The sequence below is a fragment of the Chelonia mydas genome, chromosome 7, assembly GCF_015237465.2.
Source record: "Chelonia mydas isolate rCheMyd1 chromosome 7, rCheMyd1.pri.v2, whole genome shotgun sequence".
Classification (NCBI taxonomy): domain Eukaryota; kingdom Metazoa; phylum Chordata; order Testudines; family Cheloniidae; genus Chelonia; species Chelonia mydas.
The window spans coordinates 15,287,207-15,310,757 of record NC_057853.1 but is presented as its reverse complement, the minus strand read 5'-3'; the positions used below and the strand labels follow the sequence as shown (position 1 = coordinate 15,310,757).

Sequence of the window (23,551 nt, the reverse complement as noted above, 5' to 3'; positions counted from 1 at the left end):
TTTACTTTCTGCCCGTAGTTCTCCCTTCTCCGCCCCCCCCCCCCCCAATTAACACTGTCATAATAAAACTAAGCTGTTGGTATACTTGAGAAATTAAAAAAATTCAAGTTATAAAAATATTTCTGGTTACAGTGGTATTAATCAGGATTCCTCCCCACCCCGTTCATTGCAAATTATCTGACATTTCATTCTGATTTTGAGCAGTGGTTCCTACCCTTTGCAGACAATTGTACCTTTTTACCACATTAAGAACCTATTAATTGTACCACAGCTAGTTCCTGCTGCCTCCCAGTCAAGTGTGTGCACTCTGATCTGTAGTGATTGCTCTTGAGAGCACAGTGCTTGGGTCTGGAGTGTGTTTTAAGCTCTGTTGCAGGTTTCAGCTTGCACGGGGTGGGCAGAACAATTGGTGGGACACTGGCTCCCTATCCTTGCTCTGATGAAGAGCCTCTGAGCTAAGATATCGATCATAAAAGCTTGAGAACCATCCCTAGAGAGATTTATAGAACACTGTAGTTTCCACTGTCAAAGGCCAATTATTTGCTCTGTTAATAAAAGATCACCCCCTCAATGGCTCATTTCAGCATTCTAAGAAAATCCTTGCCTTTTAAAGTATTCTAGCTACCCAGTCATGTGGTTTTCATGTAGAGGAAGGTTAGCCTAATAAAAGGAACATGGATTAGGACAGCAGGTAAAACTAATACAATTTCATGGGAAGGGAACAAACTAACAGCAGTCTGTCAACTGTACAGTATTATTCTGCATCATTTATTTAAATACTTCTGTTTATGCATTTACAAACTTTCGTAGCTCTCCATCCATAACTCTGCTGGGTTTTTTTTAGACACTATTGCAGAGTAATTTTAGCTACTGTAAAATGAGGTCCATGTACAAAACTAGGTGACAGATATAAAAAAAGAGGTTCCTTTCATATTTTTCATACCAGGAACAAAAGTGACCAAATGGAGGGAAAACACAAACTCAACCCCAAAGAAATGTCTCTTTCATAAGTACTACCTATGTCAGTGCTCAACTACAAGTCCTAAAATAGGATAGTTCATACTTTAATGGTGCAATGCATGTTTGTTAAAACTCCTGGCTGGGAATGTGCATCTCTAATGAACAAACAAAAGAAGAAAAGGCTACATGGGGAATGTTAAGTTCAGAAACCATCTAAATGGTATGGCACAAAACTCTAAGAAATTACACTGATTTACTAGCAGTATATTTTCATCCCAAACTTAATTTTGCATAAAAAGTTCCCTTTAAGAAATCTGTTGAATTCTTCAAAAACTAACATTTGACCTTCTGTGGTCTCCTATATTTAAGAAATAATCATTTGAAACACACCTCAATCTGGAGGCTTCCAAAGAATATTTAAGAACCAAATTTTCTTTTTTTTTAAATGTATACCAATTTAACAGCTCAGATTCCCAATGTTAACCCTCGGAGGAAGAGGCAGCCAGATATGGCATTTCAGGATATTTACACGCATGGTACAAAAATGCCCAGGGGTATGAAACACCAGGAACACAGTTTGGCAGCACCCTCATTTACACTTGTAATTTTAAACTATTTATTACATTGTACTAACACACCAGATTCAAAGATGTGTACTCCCTTTAGGATGTGTAGGAGTTACCAGTATATTGTGATTGCATATTTAATATTGCACAATTGTATAAAAACATAAATACTAGCTATTCTAGTTTTTAAATACAAAATACAAGTCACATACTTTTTAGTCAATCCTTTTCAAGTGCAATTCAAGGGGTCTCTATGGTCCTTCCAATAAAAGGCAATTTTCATACTTTTGGCACAAGTATAACCCCCAATCACATGCCAACAAGATCTAATTACAATACATATGCCCAGATTTTTATAGTAGCAGTCATATACATACATATAAAAACAGGGTATTTACAAATGAACTAATCATACATAGAAGCAGCCTTAGTGGTTGAATCTGAACTCTTGTTTAGCGTTATTCATGTTGTTTTGAGAGGGATATGCGACCCTTTTGATTTATGCTGGTTGCTGTGGGTTCACATTCACGGGAGGAGGATGTCCTAGGAGACCAATACGCTGTTTCTGCTTCCTCTGTTCTGTCATCTGGAAAATTAAAAAGTTTGCTCATTAGACCGAGACACTTCCTGTACGTCAGCTCACAGAATGAACCATCGCTGTATTTGTGGTTAGGGTTTATTCTGAAACCCACTTTCTACAAATAATGCACTTCCGGCTGCTAAACATGAATAGATTAAAAAGGTCAATCATATCCCCTGTTTTGTGAACCCACCAGGGGATATCTGTGAACCTGCTCATGTGACTAAGTATTCAGAGATGACGGATGCTGTTTTGCAAAAAAATGTTCTGTGAAGGGCCACATTACTGACATGAAATTAACCTAGATGACAGCTTTCAAAAACTTCCTGTGTTGATAATTCTCTGTAGACTTCCCACTATTTCCACAACTTATTTGGGGAAAGTAGGGGTACTGTGTGTTGGGAGACTTCATCTCAGTCTGAAAATATCAACTGTTTGTAGAAATTCACTCTTGGGTCACAAGAATGCAAGCATCCCTCCTGATTTGCCAAAGCTGAGATAGGAGGCAATAATGCAAAATAAGGGACACAGGAGCAAAACTACATATTTTTCCACAAAACATTTTCTGTAACCTCAGACCCAAAATTCTGGATGTTTGCCAATAATAATTTACATCAAATGTAATACCACCACCAAATTTGAGAGGGAAGAAGGTATACGAGCTAAAGAGAGTGACACTCCTAACAGAGAAGCATATCGCTTCATTATTGTGATCCAGAGCACAGCAAAGCAGCCATCATCCATGTTTCTTTGTGTTCAACCCCTCCCAACACCTTGTTAGAAATCTGCTAAGGTCTGAAAGCCTGAGAGAACCAACACACCAGTTTAATCAGTAACACTGGCATTTCTGTGGTCCCCATCATCCTAGAATATGAGCATTTCATGAACATTAATGAATTTATCCTCACATCACCCCTGAAGAAGGTAAGTATCTCCATTCTACAGAAACTGACGCAGAAGGAGATATAGGGTGTGTTTACACTGCAATTAAAAACCCACAGCTCGCTGTGTCAGCTGACTTGGGCTTGCAGGATTCGGGTTCAGGCCGAACATCTACACTGCAATTAAACAGATCCCTTGGCCTGAGCCCTGCGAGCCTGAGTCAGCTGACACGGGCCAGCCGTCGATTTTTAATTGCAGTGTAGACATACTCATAGGGCCTGATTTTCAAAGGTGCTGAGCTGTAGGTGCTCAGCACTTCTGAAGAGCAGGCCTGAAGTGACTGACCCGAAGTCCCACAGGAAATCTTTGGCAGGGAGTAGAACTCAGGCTCCCTAACTTCAGCCTAACACCAGATGATTCTTCCTTGGATAACATGGGTACTGTTCAGCCTCCATCACATTACCATCACAATGGCTGCAAATTCCAAGACTTACATAAAAGTGCTGAGACCCAACCTTCTTACTGCTCATCCCCCATAGCATTACTTGGTCAACCCACAAAAGGACCACAATCTTGTTCCATTTTTATTGCTTCTTCCCCTGGACTGAGCATACTGAAACTTAATAAAAATAAATGGAGCCAGGCTACCATGCATCTGTCAAGATACTTAGAGTTTTTTAATCAATACTCCTTCCGTTCTGTTTTAGGAGTTACTTTAATATAATAAACATTTACATTGAATAGCAAGTTGTAAGAAACCAGTCTCTAGATATTGTTCCCACTCTACCAAAATTTAGCATCCAAACCAGATACAGCTTATACAATAACTTTTCATTAAAAAGTTGAGCTACAATGTGAATTTCCACCATTTTTCATATCATATGAATTGTTATTGGCCCTTGTTATTGGCCCTTGTTTTGGCTTGGAATTCATTTGAACCAAATAGTGCTTTTTCTATCATGTCTATATTCATGCAGGTTACTAATCTGTGTAATTGTTTGTTTTTGGGACATTTCACTCCAAATACTGACTAATATAATTGATAGGGACAGTAAATCAATGCCAAGATAAGAGATAGCCTGTTTGCATTTTCAGCTCTCTACCAGTAAACACACTTGAGCAGATTTACATAAAATCTATACGTTGAGAGACCGAATAAATTCTCCCTTTCTAATGTCAGGCATTGAATAATTAATGTATGGAGTTTGCCATGGCAAGATGAGTCAACCAGACTGGACTGCCGTGAACAATCTTCAGAATTATCCTTTTGCTACTACCTTTCATTAGAGGACTGAAAAGCATTTTAAAACACCATTAATTAATCTAATCACCTCTATGATGTACATATCTGTAAATATGCTCCTTTAACCAATGGGTAAAGGTCACAATCTAACTTTCATAGAAGGAGACCGTTTCAAATGGAGCTGAATCAGGTTGTGTCTTTCTCAAAGTCACACCAAAGGAGTGGAGCAGCACTCAGGTCCTAGCTCAGTTCCCCTACTCTAACCCCTAGATTTCCTAATGCTATATGGGGTTTGAAGTGTGTGTTATTTTTTAAAATATAATTAACAGAGAAAACCTATTTGTAGGTTTTATTTCCATTATTCTATTATTTCCACTGGACAAATTAATAAAACATATGCTTTCAGAGGGGGCAAGGTTTTGAGTAGCAATTGGATTTAAACAATTAGATATGAAGGAGGCACGCAAAATGGTAAAAGAATGAGGGAAGGACAGTAGTTAAACAGAATGCTAAATTTTGATACAAGTTTAGTTAACAGGAGGAATTAATTTTTTTAAGGAAAGCATAAGCTGACTAAATGCAAGTTGAAAACAAAATGAAACCTAGATGCAGAATCACATTGTTCTAGTATGGCGTTTGGAAGCGTCAAAGATCCCATGGAGCAATTTTTGTCTTGATCTGGAGAGTGAGTTACTTAACTGGAGAGGGAGTTACTTTTGTAACTTGTTGCTTTAATGCCTTTTGCAAGTGCTTCATACTCATTTACAGTAATGAATTAAAAATGGTCAGATTTTCAATAGTTCCTGGTGCATTTTTATTTTATTTCAAAGGCATTTTCAAAGTGGACACACAGAATTTCAGTTTTAATGACAGTTACAATCCCCAGAAACTTGTAGGATCAGTCAGATCGTAAAGCAAACAAATGAAAGATTTGCCCTTTATTTGATTCAGAACAATCCCTGAGCTAGCTCTTCTTCCTGGAGACAGTTCTTCCTAATATGATGGAGAGATGTACTAGTTTTGTCTCATAATTGGAGCATCCTGCAACTTAAGCAGGGTTATCTCAGTGACAGTACTTAGGGGAATTCCTAAGAGCTATCACATTAATGAAGCTGGTTTCCTCTTCTGCCTTTGCAGTGAAGTAGCTATCTAAAAGCTCATTTTCACAAAGAACAAGGGAAGGTTCTTTTTGCTTGGGCAGTAGAAAGTTGCAAGCTTTAGAAATAAATACATCTGGGGCATGATCCAAGGCCTGATTGAAATTGATGGAAAGAATCCCATTGACTGCAGTGGATATGAGTCAGACCCTCTAACAGGAAGACCTACGTCACATGTTTAAGATAACTGTTTCCAGGCAAAGTGGCATGACAGCGACCCAATGAGTATATTAAGGCATAGATAAGAGAGGATTTGGTTTGGAGAGAAACATTATGGAAAGTAGCAAAATTCTGGAGCTCCAGACAAGATAACTGCAATTATAGAAAGAAAAGGAGTACTAGTGGCACCTTAGAGACTAACCAATTTATTTGAGCATAAGCTTTTGTGAGCTACAGCTCACTTCATCGGATGTTATTTACAGAAGTTATTTATGAAGGCTTCTGCAGTGCCATAAGAACTGGTGAAAAACTAAGCAACTCAGTCAAGTCAAAGTGTGGTGTAAGACCAGGGGGCACGGAATCACCATCACTTTTCATCATGTTCTGAAACTGGACACTAAATGTCAGATGAGTGGGAGGGCTGGAGATCGGATGATCTAGAGTTAAATTTGTAAACCTATGCAGATGATGTTGTGCAACTGGCAGACACATTTGAACAGATAATATTCTTTGCTACCTTGAAAAACTGTTGCAGTCGACTTGGACTTACAATAAATACTCGTATGAAAAAGCGGTTGCATCTTGGAAAAGGGATAATAGATGAAGTTTCGATAGAACAAGTAGAATCTTATGTGTATCTAGGAAGTCTGATCAGTGCCAACGGTTCCATCAAGCACGAGGTTAAAAGGAGATGTGACTTAGCCACAAAATTATTGACTGATGAAAATATATATTTGGCACAAAGTGAAAATTGATTAGATTACTGTACTACAAGTATTACTGTATGGTAATACTGTGACAAAGCGGGGCTGTTCTTAATGTTTCCTCTGAATATTGTGGAGGTGCCTCAGTTTCCCCTATACAGTTCTTAAGTATCTAGGTGGTGGGATAAGGGTGTATGATCGTTGCAGAGCCCTAAAGGGCAGGTGTGTGCAGGGGTCTGGACACAGAGAATGGCCAACACCCTGTTTCCTGGCAACTGATGGCCTGGCCCTTCCCCGCTGCAAGGTGAGAGCTAAAGGGTTGAAGACAAAGATCAGGTGACCTCCTGGCCCGGGAAAGGGACAAAGCCCGGAGGAGGAGGGGCTGGAGAGAGTTTCAGTTTGGGGCTGACTGGGGACATGGTGTGAAGTGCAGATGTGGTTGTCTAGCTCACTGCCCCCCAAAATGGACCTGGCTGAGGGGTCCTGTTCTCTGCACCTACAAGCTCTGTTTTAGACCATGTTCCTGTCATCTAATAAACCTTCTGTTTTACTGGCTGGCTGAAAGTCATGTCTGACTGTGAAGTTGGGGTGCAGGACCCTCTGGCTTCCCCAGGAGCCTGCCTGGGCAGACTCGCTGTGGGAAGCGCACGGTAGGGCAGAGGATGCTGAATGCTCCGAGGTCAGACCCAGGAAGGTGGAAGTTATGTGAGCTGTCTCCTTAAGACAGTCTGCTCACAGAAAGGAGACTTCCCCCGAGTCTGATTGGCTTCATAGGGAGCAGTTCCAGAGCATTGCCCGGGGACTCCGTGACAAATACATTCAAAAGCATCTGGCAGTCTGGATTTGGCCCAGGGTCCACCTATTGACTACCCCTGCATTAACCTGACTGATTCTCACCACCAGAAGAGCAGAGCACGTAGTGGAAAAAAAAGGACAGTGAGCATCTCAGCCAATACTCTCTTGCAAAGACTAACTACTTTATCAATAAAAAGAAAAGGGAAGTGAGCTGTAGCTCACGAAAGCTTATGCTCAGATAAATTGGTTAGTCTCTAAGGTGCCACAAGTACTCCTTTTCTTTTTGCGAATACAGACTAACACGGCTGTTACTCTAAAACCTACTTTATCAATGTAAATTTCCTATCCAGAAAATGCACTCCTGAGAGTAGATTCCTTGGCTGGGTTTTCCTATCCTGCTTGCACAGTGTACTGTTCTGAAACTACAAAGCAAGTGTATAATAAAATAGTTCAGTTAAAAACCAGCAACATTTTAATTCACTTCATACTCTGTGCTCAGTTACACATATTTTTCCTAGCCAGCCTGCTGGCAAGATTATGTCCCATGCACCATAAAACCTTCAGCTGTAACTCTAACAGCAGTACATGGAGACCTGAACAACAGGAATTTTGCCAGTTAGGAAGCATGGTGCAAATTATAGATTTGTGCCAGGCAGGTAGTATTTGTCTTTAGTGAACTATTATCTCCTGACGGATAACAGTCTGTTTCTAATATAGATTAAATTTGGATTGTAATAGTGGCTACCTGCAGCATGGTGCATCTCATTTAATTCAAAGTGGAACTAATCCCAGTTTAAAATGGGAATTACAATAATAGAAACACCCCTAGGAAGAGTCTCAGTGGCAACAACCAATCAGTTTAGAGAAAGTTGTCAACCATTTTACAGTAGGAAAAATCAAACGTTGAAGAGATAATGAGCCAAATTCAGTGACTACTTGTGGCCTGTGCAACTCCATCAACTGCTCTGGGATTCCATGATGTGCAAGTTAGCAAAGAATTTTACCCAATGCCTACATCTATAAACTCAATTAATTAAGGTGTCGGTGTGTTCTTCTGGTTCAGGTTATTGTTCAAAGCTGTATAACTAGTAATTTTGTGCTATATAAAATTTCAGACAAGCCACAGCATTTCTCCCTTTATCTTCAGTTGGACACTTCAAGCACAAAATGGAAAAGGGTTTTGGCACTTGAGCTTTCTTGGGGAGGCCCATCTCTGAGATGAATATGGTCCAAAAGAACCTGCCCCAAGCTGCTTCCGCTGTTAATAGCAAATAGTAAAGAAGCACCTACGATTGAACCATATTGATCTCCTGACAGCAGTGGCTCCAGGTGGTATCCCCACAAAACATGGATTTTTGCCATGTGGGCCAAGATTTCCCATTTGTAGGCCGACAGGAAGTATTGTGTAAAAAGGGAAGAGATATGGTCTAAATAACTATTTAAAAAGTGTTCTTTGAGGGTCTGTGTCCATTTAAACAGAGGAAAATGGGAACAGAGAACCAAGAACTGTGTTGCTTGGGACACTCCTTCAGTTTTTCTTCACAGGGATGTTGCTGTTGAAAACTGAATAAAAGCAATTTCAGGGCAATATTCGCCGGTACAGGGTAAATTACCAGACTCCCTTTTTGGATGCTTGTGATTAAGTGCTGGAGCTGCCTTCTTTGCTGTCACACATGTATGGATGATGTAGCCACAAGTACCTCGAGTATGTAACAATAAGAGAGTGGTCACTAGGTTGCATAAGAGTTTGCGGATATTTCTGCATATTTTGGGATTTAGCAGTGTGCAGACTTCCAATAAAACACACACATACAAAGACCAGAATACAATAAAATTCACTAGAGTAAAAATTTCATGAAGGGTAACTTTCTATACAACTTGCATTTCACCTTGGGATGTCATCCGTAATAAAATATTCATAGTTTGCCAGGCCACACAGTCACAGGAAAGAGTAATGTTTCTAAAAGAAATCTATCCTTAAATGTTAAGAACCATTGCAATAACTATGTAAAGGAAGGATCTAGAACAAAAGTTAACATTCAAATCCTTGAGTTCTCACTCTAGTGTTATTGTCAATTAGAAGTCAGTGTATTACAACCAAGTCTGCTGAGTAACACTGACCCATAACTGAAGTTGCAGTTGGTAATCTTTACTATACAAGGCAATAAGCAGTGTCATACAAGATATTTTCATGATTTAGGGGGATTACTCTATACTCTCAGGGTAAGAAATCATTATATACACAGCTCACAATATGAATTTGATTTGTTTTTTAGAACAAGTTTTACTTTTTAAAAGATGGGTAAATTGGAAAATGTTCAGTTCTGTTAGAACTGGACAGTTCAGTTGGCTGTATGACTGGAATTTGGATTGGTGATTCTTCTAAACTTGCGAGTTCGTTGTGGCAGCAGTGAACAAGGAGTTCTGCACATTGTTTGTATAGTCAGTTAAATTGTAAACATCCAATTCCCAATACAGATCAATCCAGATTTTACAAAACTCTTTAATCCAAAACGCCTTTCTATCCCCAGCTTTACAGCAAGTGATTGCAAATTCCCCTAATTTTCCAAATGTTCGGGGAGGTTCCAGTACTCTCCATCCAATTGAAGTTTATCAGTAGCTAATCCCCCTCACTGCAACTGTGTTTTGCTAGAACTTCCTTACCTGATCTTTAAGCTCTGACAGCTGGCCAGAGAGGTTGGTTACCAGCTTCATGGTAGATTCTAGCTTTTCCTGCAAGTTCCTGAGTTCATTCTGTTCTCCTTCAGAATCGCTGCTTACAAGGGACATGGCGCGCATCCTAGGGAACCAATCAAGGTTTCTTTCCTGGAATTCAGACACAAGGACATGATTATTGCTAGACAAGGACAAAACTGTGCGTGTGGCTGTGTGCGCGCAAATCTTCAGCACACGACGATATTATTCAGTCACAAGCTCTCAATAGTTCAAACTTTCAGTTTTATTTGCACCCTGTTGGGAGATTTCTAGAACTGCCTCACCACAGAATTTCATCACTGGAGAGACAGGACAGCACTGCAGAGTAAGAGGGATAAAGGTTTTGTAGCCTACGTTTCTCCTTTCCTGCCAATGTACTCCTTCAGCCTTAAGAACAGGTATATTCCACCATAACATACGAGTCCTCTACTACGAACTGGCCATAGTTAATACTTGAAGATGCATTAACCAGTGTTAGAAACCAGCAGTCAGAATTCTGGAGCCTACTGCCATCCAGCCTCCTATCCACAGATATACAGGGGTTCTTCCTTGAACTGCTATAACTGAGATCTAAATTGGCTGCTTAATCCAAACCTGCTTCACAAGGGAAAAAATAAAGAATTTAAATAGTGCTTTGCAAAGACATTCGTAGCAATCCCGTTGGCTTCCTTATTGCTACAATCTCCCATTATGAGATACACCTTTTCAAAGCACATAGTCAAGATGAACAGGCTAGATGTGGCCTTGAACAGTCATGTTTGAGAATTAGGGCTGTGGAAAATTTTGTCAAAACCGTTTATTTGACAGGAAAAAAATTACTTATCACAAAGTGCTTGCTTTCTGGAGAAATTTTTTTCTAGTGAAAACACCCAAATACTGCCCCAGCTGAAAATCAAAAAATGTTGGCTGAAATTTTTTGCAGTATAAGCAATTACTCTCGTTGCAATGGGGGTGTAATTTGATAATTAGGGAACAGGGAAGTGGTTTGCGGGATCACAAATAGGTAGAAAAACTGATCCAAGAGACACACACAGGATGAGAGAGTTGCCAACTCTCACGATTTTATCAAAAGTCTTGTGATATTTGGTGGTTTTCTTAAAGCCCCAACTCCTGGAGACAAGTAAACAACACAAGAATTTCAGGTTTCATTTACCAAAAAAATAATAATAAAAAAAAATCTCTAGCCCTCATAGTTGTGGAGAAGGACTGAAAACGTGACCTCCAGGCATCCTAATCGATCACTCAGAAAACAGGCAGCAAATAAAAAGAATCCAAAATATATCATTTTTGGAAGATATCTTGAGTTTGGGGGATATGGCATTTTAACAACTTGGGGTTGAGGGTACTGGTATTATGGTGGTTCAGAGCTGCCACTGGCCTGCTGGGTGACCTTGGGCAAGTCACATCACCTCTGTGCCTCAGTTTCCCCTCAACGGTAAAAGGGGATAATGCTATTGATTCCATTTGTACAGTGCTTTGAGATCTGTGGAGGAAGAGCACTCTATACGAGCTAGGTACTATTAGTAATTATTATGAAAAAGTTTAAAAATCTCTGCTAAGGGTTAACAGGCTGTGTAGGAATTTTGTTTATGGAGGTATTTTTACCACAAGACGGTATGTACCACATGTTGCCAATCAATTTTAGATAGCTTAATCACTTCACTGCTGCTTCATTATACACGGCTTGTATGTCTGGCCAACACTCAAAGTTTATCTGGTAACATCCAGCTGTAACTGAACCGAAATGCCCAGTCAAATAACAAGTCTGGCTGAAGGGGTGGGCAGGTATCAAGCAGGGAAGGATTAAAGGGACAAAATAATGCAGTAAAGCACAGTGACTGCAAGTTGGATGGGCCCCCTTTACTTACAACCCCCGCCCCCCAAACACCTTTTTTTAACCTAATATAATTGTCTAGACCCCTTTACTAAAATAAAGAGCTAAAGGCATAATAGTCAATATGTGTACACACATACACAGTTCTAACCTCCTCCATTCCACCTGAAGAGAAAACAAACAATGAGTTTAATTTTGTTTTTAAAAACACAACCAGCACCACAAAAAAGAAGCAAGGGAAAAAGGACAGTTTCATCTAGAATTTTGTCCCAATTTTTTTTTCTGTGAAACAAACACACTAAAACCTTAAAACTAAGATGATGAAAAATGAATCAAAAACGAAAAAGGGAATGTTTAAAGGTCATCTGCTGGCAAGCCTGCTGGGTCTGTAAGTACTGCAGTCTACCCCTGTGTCATGGATCCCAAAGCCTGCGTGTCTCCCAGGAGGATCCCGTTCGCACAGAAAAATTCTATTCAAGGTTGAAGAAAAGGTTTATCGTGATGATCTAGTTTCTGTTGAACTTTAAGCAAAGCACCAAGGTCTCTTTAAAGACATAGCCGTACATCTTTTGGTCACAAGCTTGGGTATTTTTTTTGAATACACTAAGGGAGCCATAAACTTGAAGCTCCACTCCTAATCTGTTTCCCTGCCTCCACACCCCCCCCACCAGTTACTACTGGCATCCTGCATACCAATGTTGTTATGTACTGTCTGCTGTGGTCCTCCTACAAGCCGAAGCAGCACGATCCTGGCTGTGCAGTCAGCTCCCTCTTCCCGTCACAGTAGCAGCTTCCTCTGTTTAAACAGACGAACTGACTAAAGCCACTGACGGAAGTTGGCTAACCACAGTGCTGGGTTTCGGATTAGCTCTTTTCTAGGTAAAGTTGGAAAAGTCCCTGTAAAGCAAATATCATTACAATCTCAGACATGGGGGCGATGTTGACCAGCCTCTTAAAATGTCCATGCTTGGAAATGTAAAAAAAAAGAAAAAAAGAGGAAACTGTCGTGCATGATGCAGATGTGATGCATTCTGAGAAGGGGTTGCTTTTCCCTGCTTCCACTGAAAGTCTGTTCTAAGAAAGGTTTCTAATGCAACCTCAGTTAAAAACATGTCCAGTGGTTAAAATGGGCAGAAAGAAGGTACCCTTTGATAAATTAAAGACGGACTAACCATGTTCCTCAATCACATTTTCAAAAGCAAGCACAATATAGAGGCACAAATCTGGGTTCTAGCCTCAGCTCTGCCACTGAAGTGCCATGTGGCCTTGGGGGAAGTCATTACTACTATGCTGGGCCTCTGTTTACTCATCTGAATATTGAAAATGAAAAGCATGAAAATGAAAAGCATGATGCCTGGGTTTTTTTTTTTGAGGTGAGATGAATGAAAGAGAATCCCACTGGTTTCTTTCTCCACCTCACATCAAGCTAACTTTTCCTTCAGTAATGGGCTAGATGCAACTCCCTCCACTTGGAGTTCACATTCCTCCCCTTTTTGAAAAGACAGACAACGTGCCCCCACTTCCTCACACTTAGCCTGTCTGTGAAAACAGACTAGTGGTATTAAAAACCTAACTTTTCATTGTTCCTGTAGGTTTGTAATTAGTTACCTTTTCCATTCACATGAAGAAAGCAACTAGAGATAACTCAATATATGGACACCATTTCCAGAGGCAGAGTAAGACAGCATTTGAATATAAAATAATGACCACTCCTGTATCTTCTAAACAGTCCAAAGGCTGACAATTGTTGTCACAGGTGAGAGAATTGCATTACAGACAAACACTACGCAGGTGTTAATAATCATGATGAAGGGTTGCTGTAGGATTACCCAAAGAAGGTTCCCTTGTTCCTTCAGAAATTACAGCACCACCCTTTCCATCCACCTAGTTCTAGTTGTTTCATTGTAAATTATTTAAGTAAACCAGGACATATTATATCATGAACAGCTGGGCTGGATGGAAGATTTAATTGGTCAAAGACTGTGCAAACAGTTGCCCTTGGATGATCACGTTAAAACAATAATCATCAATGTGCTAACAGTAATGAAACCCACCTAGTTCTTGTGAAATGTACCCAGTGAGAGAGATCAGCCGGTCTCTGAAGTGATGCTGGGTCAAGTGGTATATGGTCATTTTGTGGACTGGAGGAAGTGGTATTGGTGACTCAGCAGGTTGCTCTCTAACCTCAGATTTAGGCTGGTAGGAAGAGCACTGCAAATAGTAGGCCACATCCTCAGCTGGTGTGCATCCCCAGCAGAGGACCTAGCCCAATAGACTTGGAACCACTGCCTCAGCAGAGCATTAGGTACTGTGCTGCCAAATTTGTAAATGGGATATAAACCAGATATGGTCATTAAAATCCATGGCACTATTCCCAACAAGAGGGATGTTAGTCCCGGAGTTCGACAAATTCCAAATCAAGTAGCTTATTTTTCTTACCTAAATTCTCCCACCGGTTTCAAATTCAATACAACGTTATTCTTCCCCACTTTCTCCTGAGCTATTGTTAAAACACTCACTGTTAAAGAACTGCTGTCAACTTTCCCTGAGGTGGCTGCATTTCAGCACTAGAAGATGTTGCTCCTGTATAGAACACACACCCGGTCTGAAAAGTGCTTTGGGGTCCATCAGTATTTAGGGTACTATAAAAAAACTTAACCCTTTACCTTGACTTGAATTTAGGCTCCCCCCCGCATTCCCCTCACATCTCTTTTCCTGTCAAAGAATGGGCACGTATTTGGCAGAGGTGAAGCCCAGGGTTTATTGTTTGAGATGTTAAAGCGTGGCAATCTCAAATGCCTCCAACAGGCTGATTCTTGCAGGGGCAATGATTGCTGAGCCCTTCTATAAAAAAAAAAATAATAAAAAAATAGGATGAGAGAGTGAAAGAGGAAGCAGAGAGGAATAAAAAGGACCCACACCTGGAGAGTGAGTGGGGTGGAGGGAGAATATTGGGAGAAAATAAAACTCAGACTGACATCTTTGTTCTGCTAAACAAAATGATCGGTAAAGGGAAGAGGATCATAGTTGTGTTTCCCCTTGACTAGGATTGCTTTGGGGATGTTCTATAATATAACACAGAGCTGTAAGGAAGGCTCCCTTCTTCTAATTACCACCCCTATTCCTCTTTTGTGTTCCCTCCAACAAAGAAGCAGAATCACTGCAAAACTTATCCCTGTTGAAACCCAGGCCTAAATGATCGACCGCACAAAGCAGAAAAAAAATCCGTTGGGATAAGCCAAGTGCTGGCAAAACAAGCCAACCTGTAGTTCCATCAGAAGCACTCTGAAGGACTCTGCATCAGAAGCACTCTGAAGGGCACATACTGTTTTTATCTCCTAGAGGGCAGGATGTATTAGTCTTCTGTGGGGATGATTAGGCCGAGCAATTGCTTCCCTCCATAGCAGTTGCTGATGTGCACCCAAGCTCTTAAATTAATGATGGAACAAACAGCTTAACTAGCTAAATCCAAAGCTCAAGACCAGTGTGCCTGCAACATACTGTTTACAGCAGCCAGTGGCCTTCTGCCAAACATATCTTTTATCTCCTAACTTCCACGGCTATTAGTTATTATCTAACAATGTAATTGCATTAGCTAACTCTCTAAAGCATCTTGGGATACGTTTTGCATGGAACACTCCACCAAATAAAACTAATTCAAATGCCAGCCTTCCTTTTGTGACTGGACATTAAATTGCTACTGTAACACTTAGTCAAACTGAGGCTCAGAACTCTCAAGTTATAGGTGAACAATTGCATCTGCATAATCTGCATGGGCAGCTTTCCCAACTCTGTGCACAAATAGCTAGTTAGATGTTAGACTGGCCGTTTCTATATACAGTTATGTTGACTGTGCAACTGCATTATCTCCAGGTAGAAATTATGTATGAGCACAGTTTTAAAAGTAATATTAGTTGTTGGGTTTCAGAAAGGTAATTTCAGTCATTCAAAAATGCAGGATTTAGGGAGTCAAATTCTAAATATGCTGGTCATGATTCACCACTATATTATCTAATTTTTCTTTTTTGCTCGTGTTACTTTGTTGTCCCAGTGAAACACTGGGGTAACGCAGTGGTGACACAAGCCCATTATTGTGTAGTCACAAGATTGGTTTGATTCTGACTACCCACCTCTACCGCTGTCTCCCCCGAAGCGTATACCCTGTTCCTCAGCCCACTTTGGATATGTCTACACTTCAAGGTGGGGGTGGAATTCCCAGCTGGGAACAAATATCCGTGCTAGTTCTGATCAAGCTAGTGTGCGAAAAAGAAAGTGGAACCTTAGCAGCATGACCAACAGGAGGGGCTAGCTGCCGAAGTGCAGGTTTAGCATCTCAGACGGGTACATACTTGGGGTGGTTAGCCCCTCCTGCTGCTGTCAGTACACTATTTTTAGCATGCTGGCTCGATCACTTCTATTTGTGAATGGCTTACTTCTGGATGGACAGAGCACTGTACAAGGAGTCAAGAGTCCTGGTTCTATCCCTGGTTGTTCCACTGACCTGCTCTGTGATCATGGGCAGTTCAGTTGAATTATGCATCCTTCTGTCAAGGAGGTGATAATGAAACATACTTTTCTTGGTACAGTGCTTTGACATCTATGGATGAAAAATGCTATTCAAGTGATAAGCATTATTTAGGGAAGCTTTGTAGGCAAAATACTCAAAAGGAGGCCCTTTTAAAAAAAAAAGGGCATCTGTGTGTACATAGCACTCTCTTTCTCTCTCTCTCTCACACACACTTGTTCACAGAATCAAATATGTATTTGAAGGGTTATATGCATAAGTTCATTTGTGCATGGAAAAAGAGAGCAAAGGAGTACACCAAATATTTGCACATATAAGTGACAGTGCACTAAAGTTGCACAAAGTGGTTTGTGCGCACACAAATGAAGACAGTAAAAATGAAAAGTGAAAATTTGGTTCTACATACCTCAAACTCCAGAGCAAGGCAAATTTGTACAGACTAGTTATAAATGCCTGCAAACAGCAGTTTGTGACAGATGTTGACTGACACACAAAAAAGATAGCTATACTAATGGGACTAGTATTAATGAGACTGCTAGAGTAACTAGAGGCAAAAGCAACAACCAAACTCTCAAGGCTAAGAGAATGGGTAGATAAGACAATCTGTAAGGAGTTGCACCAAGTCTGTATTAGTCATTTGGGTGTGGAATGGATGCCAGTGTCTGGCCAATGGGAGAAGTGGACACTCCCTTACCCCATCCCTATTATTCAGACATCACCTGATCTTCCTTGATGACTATAAAGCAATACAGTGAGTGAACTAAGCCTTAGTTCCAGGGAAACACAAGGAGCACTGGACTATTTGCCTTGTTGCACAATTAGCATAGTTTCCAGATAAAAATGCTTTTGAAGAGACAATGATCTAACTTAAAAGTCTATCTTTAACAAACATCTGCAGTGATTTAGCCAGATGCACAGAAGTTAGATCCTTGGGAGCAGCGGGGGTGGAGTAGGGCTTATAACAGCTTACAATTCACGTCCATTTGGAGCACTGCTAACCTTTTTCTCATTGTTTTATGGTAATTTCTGCACTATTAAATATTTATCCTTAAAACAATTCAAGAATGCACTCACAAGGCGGTCTGTTCCATACCACGTTTCCTTCATTGTGTGCTGACTCCTGAAGTTTATAACAAGCCTTTACTTAGGTAAAACTTGTCACCTTCAGCACTCACATAACGACTTCAGGGAACCAGATGATTTATTTATACATCAAAGAGAACAAGCAATTCCATTTTTCCAGTTTGTACTTCTCCGGCAGCTTCTATCCGAGGATCTTTATAACCATTACGCTGGATCTCACAACCCCATTGCTGAGATAGAGGATCATTTTCCCCATTTTACAGATGAGCAAACAGACAGTGAGCTCACACAAGAAGTTTACACCAACGATGGGCCTGGAACCCAGGACTTCTAACACATAATCCTGATTTTTAGCTACCAGACCAATCAAACTACCACACAGAATCATAGCATATGGATGAACAGCTCAGAACTCCAGCACCACTTTTTCTAAACCTGGGCATTAACAAATAATGGAAAAAGACCTATCTTGGAGGTTTGAACAACCTTATGAAAGCAATTACAGACTAAAGTTAAAAAAATATTGCAATGAACCGAACTTCATAATCCATCAACTCACTGGGTTTGATTAAAAATTAATATGGTACATCTGATATATATTTGTGCAGGGCTGCTTATATTCTAAATCCTTTTAAATCTTTGGTTTTCTAAGTATAACTGCTGACTTTTTTCTCCACATTGCGTAGTAAACGAATTAGTCTTTACACATGAAACCATGTAGTACCACATCTATTCAGTGTGCTTTATAGATTTGTTCTCAATTAGGATGGGGTTTTTTTTTTTTTTTTGGTTAAACACTGGCTCAAATTCCTGCAGGCTACAAGAGAGGTTATATAACCAAGATTTAACTCCTTGGTATCACGTACAGTGTGTAGCATCAAAATTGCCATTCACACCGAGATTATTTTCAGTTAAGAACACATCAAGAGATGAGATCATCCTTAAAAGAACTAAGTTGTCTGAATATACAGTAACTGGCATAAAGTGAATTATTCATGATGCTTAAATGCACTCACTATATGTTAAAGCCAACCAGCATTAGACTTGACTGAAAAGTTGGTAGCATATATAATTCCAAGGTAGTAGATTCACAACAGTATTTGTAATGTCCTGTGCACACCTCTAGTGCTGAAGAAATAAACATACTAAATTGCAGGTGCAAAATTTAACTCTTGCTGAAAGACAAAAACTCAAGAACTGTCCAAGCCACTCTGTTGGGACTCAGGGCAGGAGAGTGAAACATCTTTGAGGTAGATTAGCATCTGTAGTCTCAATATATTTTTGAGCATATCCCTGCTTCCTGTTCAAGCTAATATAGCTGAGTACATATTTCTATTGCACATTGATACTACATTGAAACCTATGAAAATAAAAGTACCCAGTTTGTGTCACTAGCAAAGATGTTAGAGTTCCACCTTCAGTCTGTTTACATTGGGGGGGGGAGGGGACCCTGTAAATCTGTCAGTGAAATTAGCAGAGACTTCGGAAGAGCTTGTGCCTGCTGCAGACATTGAGCAATCTCAGATTGTCACCCGCTCCCAATACAAACGACGAAAATAAATCAGCCTCTCCAACAGGATCAATTGAAACCTTGGAATCAGTGGCATGTTGCAAAGGCTTCCCCCATTGCCACTCCTAAATTTGTTTCTGTGATGATGAAAACAAAGACATTTGGTGTTAAACAAAACATGCACCGCACCTCCCCAGTCATTCCTACACACACCTCAACTATCTCTTACTGAAATATTTAAATAAGACTGAGGCAGCAATACATTCAGAGAGTTCCACTTTTCTTTTTTTCAGGGGGGAGAGGGACGCAGCAGGGAAAGAGGACAAGGGAAGCTCTGTTCTTGCTTCTGGGTTATCAAACTGAACTTCACCACAACTGCCTTATTGCCACTACTGGTTGAGTTTAGTAAGTTTTGATTAAAAAAGCAGTGATTAAACAGCAAATCCTAGGCTTCTAAAACAGTCCAGCTACTCCCAAACTGTACCTACGACTGCTTCCTGAGGTGTGCAGATTCCACGCACATGTCAGTGCAGTACGTCGAAAACAAATCGCTGCCACCATTTTGACAACCGGAGCTTAAACGCTAGAATTTTGCCAAATGACCAGTGCAGCTTCTCAGCAACTGGTGCGATCAGATGTAAGGACTTTTTAATAATGTTAACAACCCCTAAATAATATTAACACACTCCTTTATGACCAGAAAAATTAAAAGCAACACTGTCAAAGTACTAGACATTGTAGTAAGCTAAATGAAGGGAACAATATATTCAAGGCAGCCTTCTGACAGCTGCAGTGATGTGCTCTGCTGTCTCACTGTGCTAATCCTCTATCAGGTGATTGCTCACAAGATTTCTTTAAGCCCTCATTACCGAGACAGAAATCCAGAAGTAGGACGTAGACTTCAGTGACCCTGAAGCAACACATACCACCTCAGAGAGACCTTGGTGGGATTTCTATTTAAAGGCATATTGTACATTTTCAGAAAAAGGACTGTAAAAATAAATGAGACCACAGGTCACACGGCACTGTCTATACACAAAAATAATTCATGAAGGTGAAGACAAGTAAAGAAATATAACTAACTGTATTCTTAGAAATCTGCAAGAGCTCTTGCTAACCAGTTAATAGCAGGGAGACAAATCAGTAATTAGAATTTAGAGGCAGAGGGCACAGTTCCAGGGGCTCTGAACCTGCAGTTTGGCAAAGACAAGGCATTTAATTTGCTCATCTAAAGGCTTTGCAAATGAGCGGACATTAATATTGGTTTATTACCTTAATAACTAAATTCAGAAGACAACTAGTCTTAGAGGTCAGTTCAGGATACTTTGCTATGAGACAGGTTTTACATGCATGTTACATTACAGACAGTTCTCCCAACCTGAGGTGAAAATGTTCTTTTAAACTATGGTACATTAATTTTCAAAACAGAATGGTCTTCCCTTCAACCTAGGCAACTGGTCTAAACCACAGAGACGAGGTAGACTTTACTATTTACATCTATCCACTTGGCCCTCATGTGAATATTTTAGAGGCTTAGAAACCACAGGTATAAAGATGCAAACTATTCTGCAACTACTGCACTGCAGTTCACACACATCCAGAAATCCAGAAGCCTTGCTGCCTGCACAATTTTAGTACTAACCATCAATTTACCACACATGGATTGAAACCTGCAATGAGATGCAGTCAGTAGTCCATTCAGCAAAACCTTTATCTGGACTTAATCCTCTTACAAAAATCTCTATCTTATGCTTCAGGTATATTCTCTGGTTAAGGGGACATTTCTAGAAGTTACAATACTGCATTACGGTAGTCTGTTTTGGTAGGATAAGTCTTCTGTTCCTCAAATTCTTACACGACTATGCAGACTATATATATTTACTAAACAAATATAGACTATATAAATTAACCTGATTTGGGGAAAGTGCTTCAATCTCACCTTGATCATTTCTGCCACGTAACTTTCTGGTCCAGTATACTCTGTCGAATCTTTTACTTTTACTAACACGATAAAGCACAAGTAATGCCACATATTGTGCTCTTCTTTAATATGCTCTTCAAATGTGACTGTCTTATTATCAAACTTGTCTCTTTCCAAACCTAAAAGAGAGATCGCACATCCCTATTAGTGTCTAGCAACTCTTGCATAACGTGAGTTCTGAGTAGAAAGAAACATACAGTTTGGGGCATTTATGCATTAACAATTAAATATATTCTTGAATAAACAGTGTCACAGGGATTAACTCCCTAGAAAGGGCAGTATATGGGAAAACAATGCTCAGTAGGAATTGTACCACTTCTATTTATTACACAGACTAGAAAAGTCATGGTGAAGTTGGCTAGCTATGATATGCAATGAACAGTTTTTGCTACATCTCATTAAAATAGCCTCTTTTTGAAATAAAGTTATGCAAAGCACAGCAACTAATTTGCAACAAACTTCTAAGTGATACTTGTATGTTACTATATACATTTATGTAACTTATGTATTGCCATGTAATTTAACCACTGTGGCCTCACAGCCTCAACAGTTTAACTTTCCACTTCAGTGCATTCAAAACCAGGTGCTTTACAGAAACCATCCAGCATCTTTGGAAACATGATCCATTTTAGTTTATCTAATGCTCCAACATAAAACTGTTGTCTAAAACACAGGTGAAACATGGAACAAGCCAGATGAAGTATACTTAAGAAGAGTGGTATATAAACAGCATACTCCTATTCCCAATCCCTTTTCCTTATGCCAAGTTCCTCAAACTCTCCAAGCAATATAAATTTCCTCCCAATAGCAAAGACAACACAGAAGATGCTCTCAAACAGGATTCTCTACTTTAAGAAGAGATAATGATGAGCTCTTAGCAGATCCTGAAAAGAGGAAGTAGGTGTAGTAGCTGAGAATGACAAGTAGTTGAAGAATGCTGTGTAGGGTCTACCAACACTGTAGGATTCCTGTTTCCCAAAGCCTTATAACTTCCTGGGGAAGCTAGCCTGCAGCTACCTTTGGGTTAGGATGGATCAGCTGCTAGCTCTAAAGCAAACACTTCAAATGCTTACCACAGATGAAGCAAGTTGTTTTTAAAATTTCTTCTTTCTTCTGCTTTTCACTCCTTAGATCAGCAAAAGTGTCAATGATAACACCAAAAATCAGATTAAGGACAATAATGATCACCATGAAGAAGAACAGGAGATCGTATATCACTCTAGCAGCAAAGAGTGGTTCCTGCAAGACAAATATTTTAAAAAGTTAACCCTGACACTTACCATGACTGTTCTCTCTTTCAGAGCACCACTCTGTGAAGTCTTCCAATGATTAAATTTAATATTTTAAATTCTCTATTATCATAAAACAAAAATCCTAAATTACTAACAAGAAAAACATCGAACTAGTCAGTGATAGGATACAATCTCCCCGGGATCAGTTCTCCCCTACCTGTTATCTGCAAGTCTCTTTTCCCTCTTTGTTATCTACCCTGTACTCATTGAAGTCTTGCCATTTATTTCTTCTATTCCTGATCACCTCGACATTCCTTTGAGAGGTTGTTTTCATTATACCGACTAGTAACCACATATATTCTCTTAATTAGCTAAAGCAAGAAACAAAGTTTTGTTAGGCTCCCCAGTGCCTGTTTTACTACTGATGAAGAATAAAATGTTCAAAAGCATCTAAGGGTAAGTCTATACTGCGATAAAAAAAAACGAAGGCACCGAGTCTCAGAGGTGGGTCTCCCCTGGCAGCGGGGTCCTGGAGCCCAGGTACTAGCCCAAGCCTGAATGACTGCCTCGGCCTGAGGTAGCTGACCTGGGACAGACATGGCCATGACACAGGTCTTTTGTTGTAGGGCAGATGTACTCTATGGGTTTGTCTACAAAGAGACACTCAGGGAAGTTAACCCAAAGGCACAGATTTAAAGTGGGTTAGTTAAACCGCATTAAAACCTGGTGTGGTTGCTCTGATTCAGAATTGAAGTGGCCTTAATTCAGCTAAGTTTAATTCACTTGGAATTTAATTAAGCTAACCTGAACTCTGACACCACCTAATAAAGAACTCAAAGACGACCCCGCACCACAGGTTACCCAGGAATTTAAGGGTATCATCAAATCCTTCCCCAAGCAACTCCAAGAAAAACTCTGCAACCTCATCCCTTCTACATGCTTCCCAAGATACACAAACAGGGGAACCCAAGCAGCCCGTTGTATCTGGCTCCCACACTCTTACTGAAGGAATATTCATGGAAATCATCCTCATACCACTCAGCACACCAAGGACCATCAGCTTCCTCCAGGACACAACCAACTTCCTCCACCAATTCTGTAACATTAACAACCTCCCTCAGAACACCGTCCTTGCCACCATAGATGTCACTTTCCTCTGTACCAATATCCTCACAATGACAATATCACTGCCTGCCTCAGATATCTACAAGACATGGATAACACTCAGCTATCCACCCGTAACACATTGCCAAACTCATCTATTTCATCCTCACCCGTAACAGTTTTACATTCAACAACAAGCACTTTATCCAAATCATGGGAACATCCATGGATACTAGGCTGGTTCCTCAGTATGCCAGCCTCTTCATGGGCCACCTTGAGGAAGAATTTCTGGACAAATGCACCACAAAAATCAATAACATACCTGAGATACATTAATGATATTTTCATTCTCTAGACAGATGATAAACTCCTTCACAGATTTCCACCACAACTTCAACAACCATCACCACTTCTAGCCTTCAAACAGACACCTATCTCACATTTTAAGAACATAAGAACGGCCATAATGGGTTAGACCAAAGGTTCACCTAGCCCAATATCCTGTCTTCGGACAGTGACCA

General features: G+C 40.1%; 1 protein-coding gene across 4 annotated transcripts in view; it reads right to left on the bottom strand.

Moving 5' to 3' along the window:
• Window positions 1–745: 745 nt before the first annotated feature.
• The window catches only part of ITPR1 (inositol 1,4,5-trisphosphate receptor type 1), a 249,558-nt gene continuing 226,752 nt past the window's right edge, over window positions 746–23,551 (bottom strand). For all 4 annotated transcript variants that reach the window (XM_037905875.2, XM_043552286.1, XM_043552287.1 and 1 more), the window contains 4 exons: window positions 21,768–21,933; window positions 20,653–20,813; window positions 9,711–9,872; window positions 746–2,112 (listed from right to left, as the gene is read on the bottom strand). In XM_037905875.2, the coding sequence (XP_037761803.1) occupies window positions 2,026–2,112; window positions 9,711–9,872; window positions 20,653–20,813; window positions 21,768–21,933 (576 nt within the window). In that variant the 3' untranslated portion in view covers window positions 746–2,025. The remainder of the gene's footprint in view (window positions 2,113–9,710; window positions 9,873–20,652; window positions 20,814–21,767; window positions 21,934–23,551) is intronic.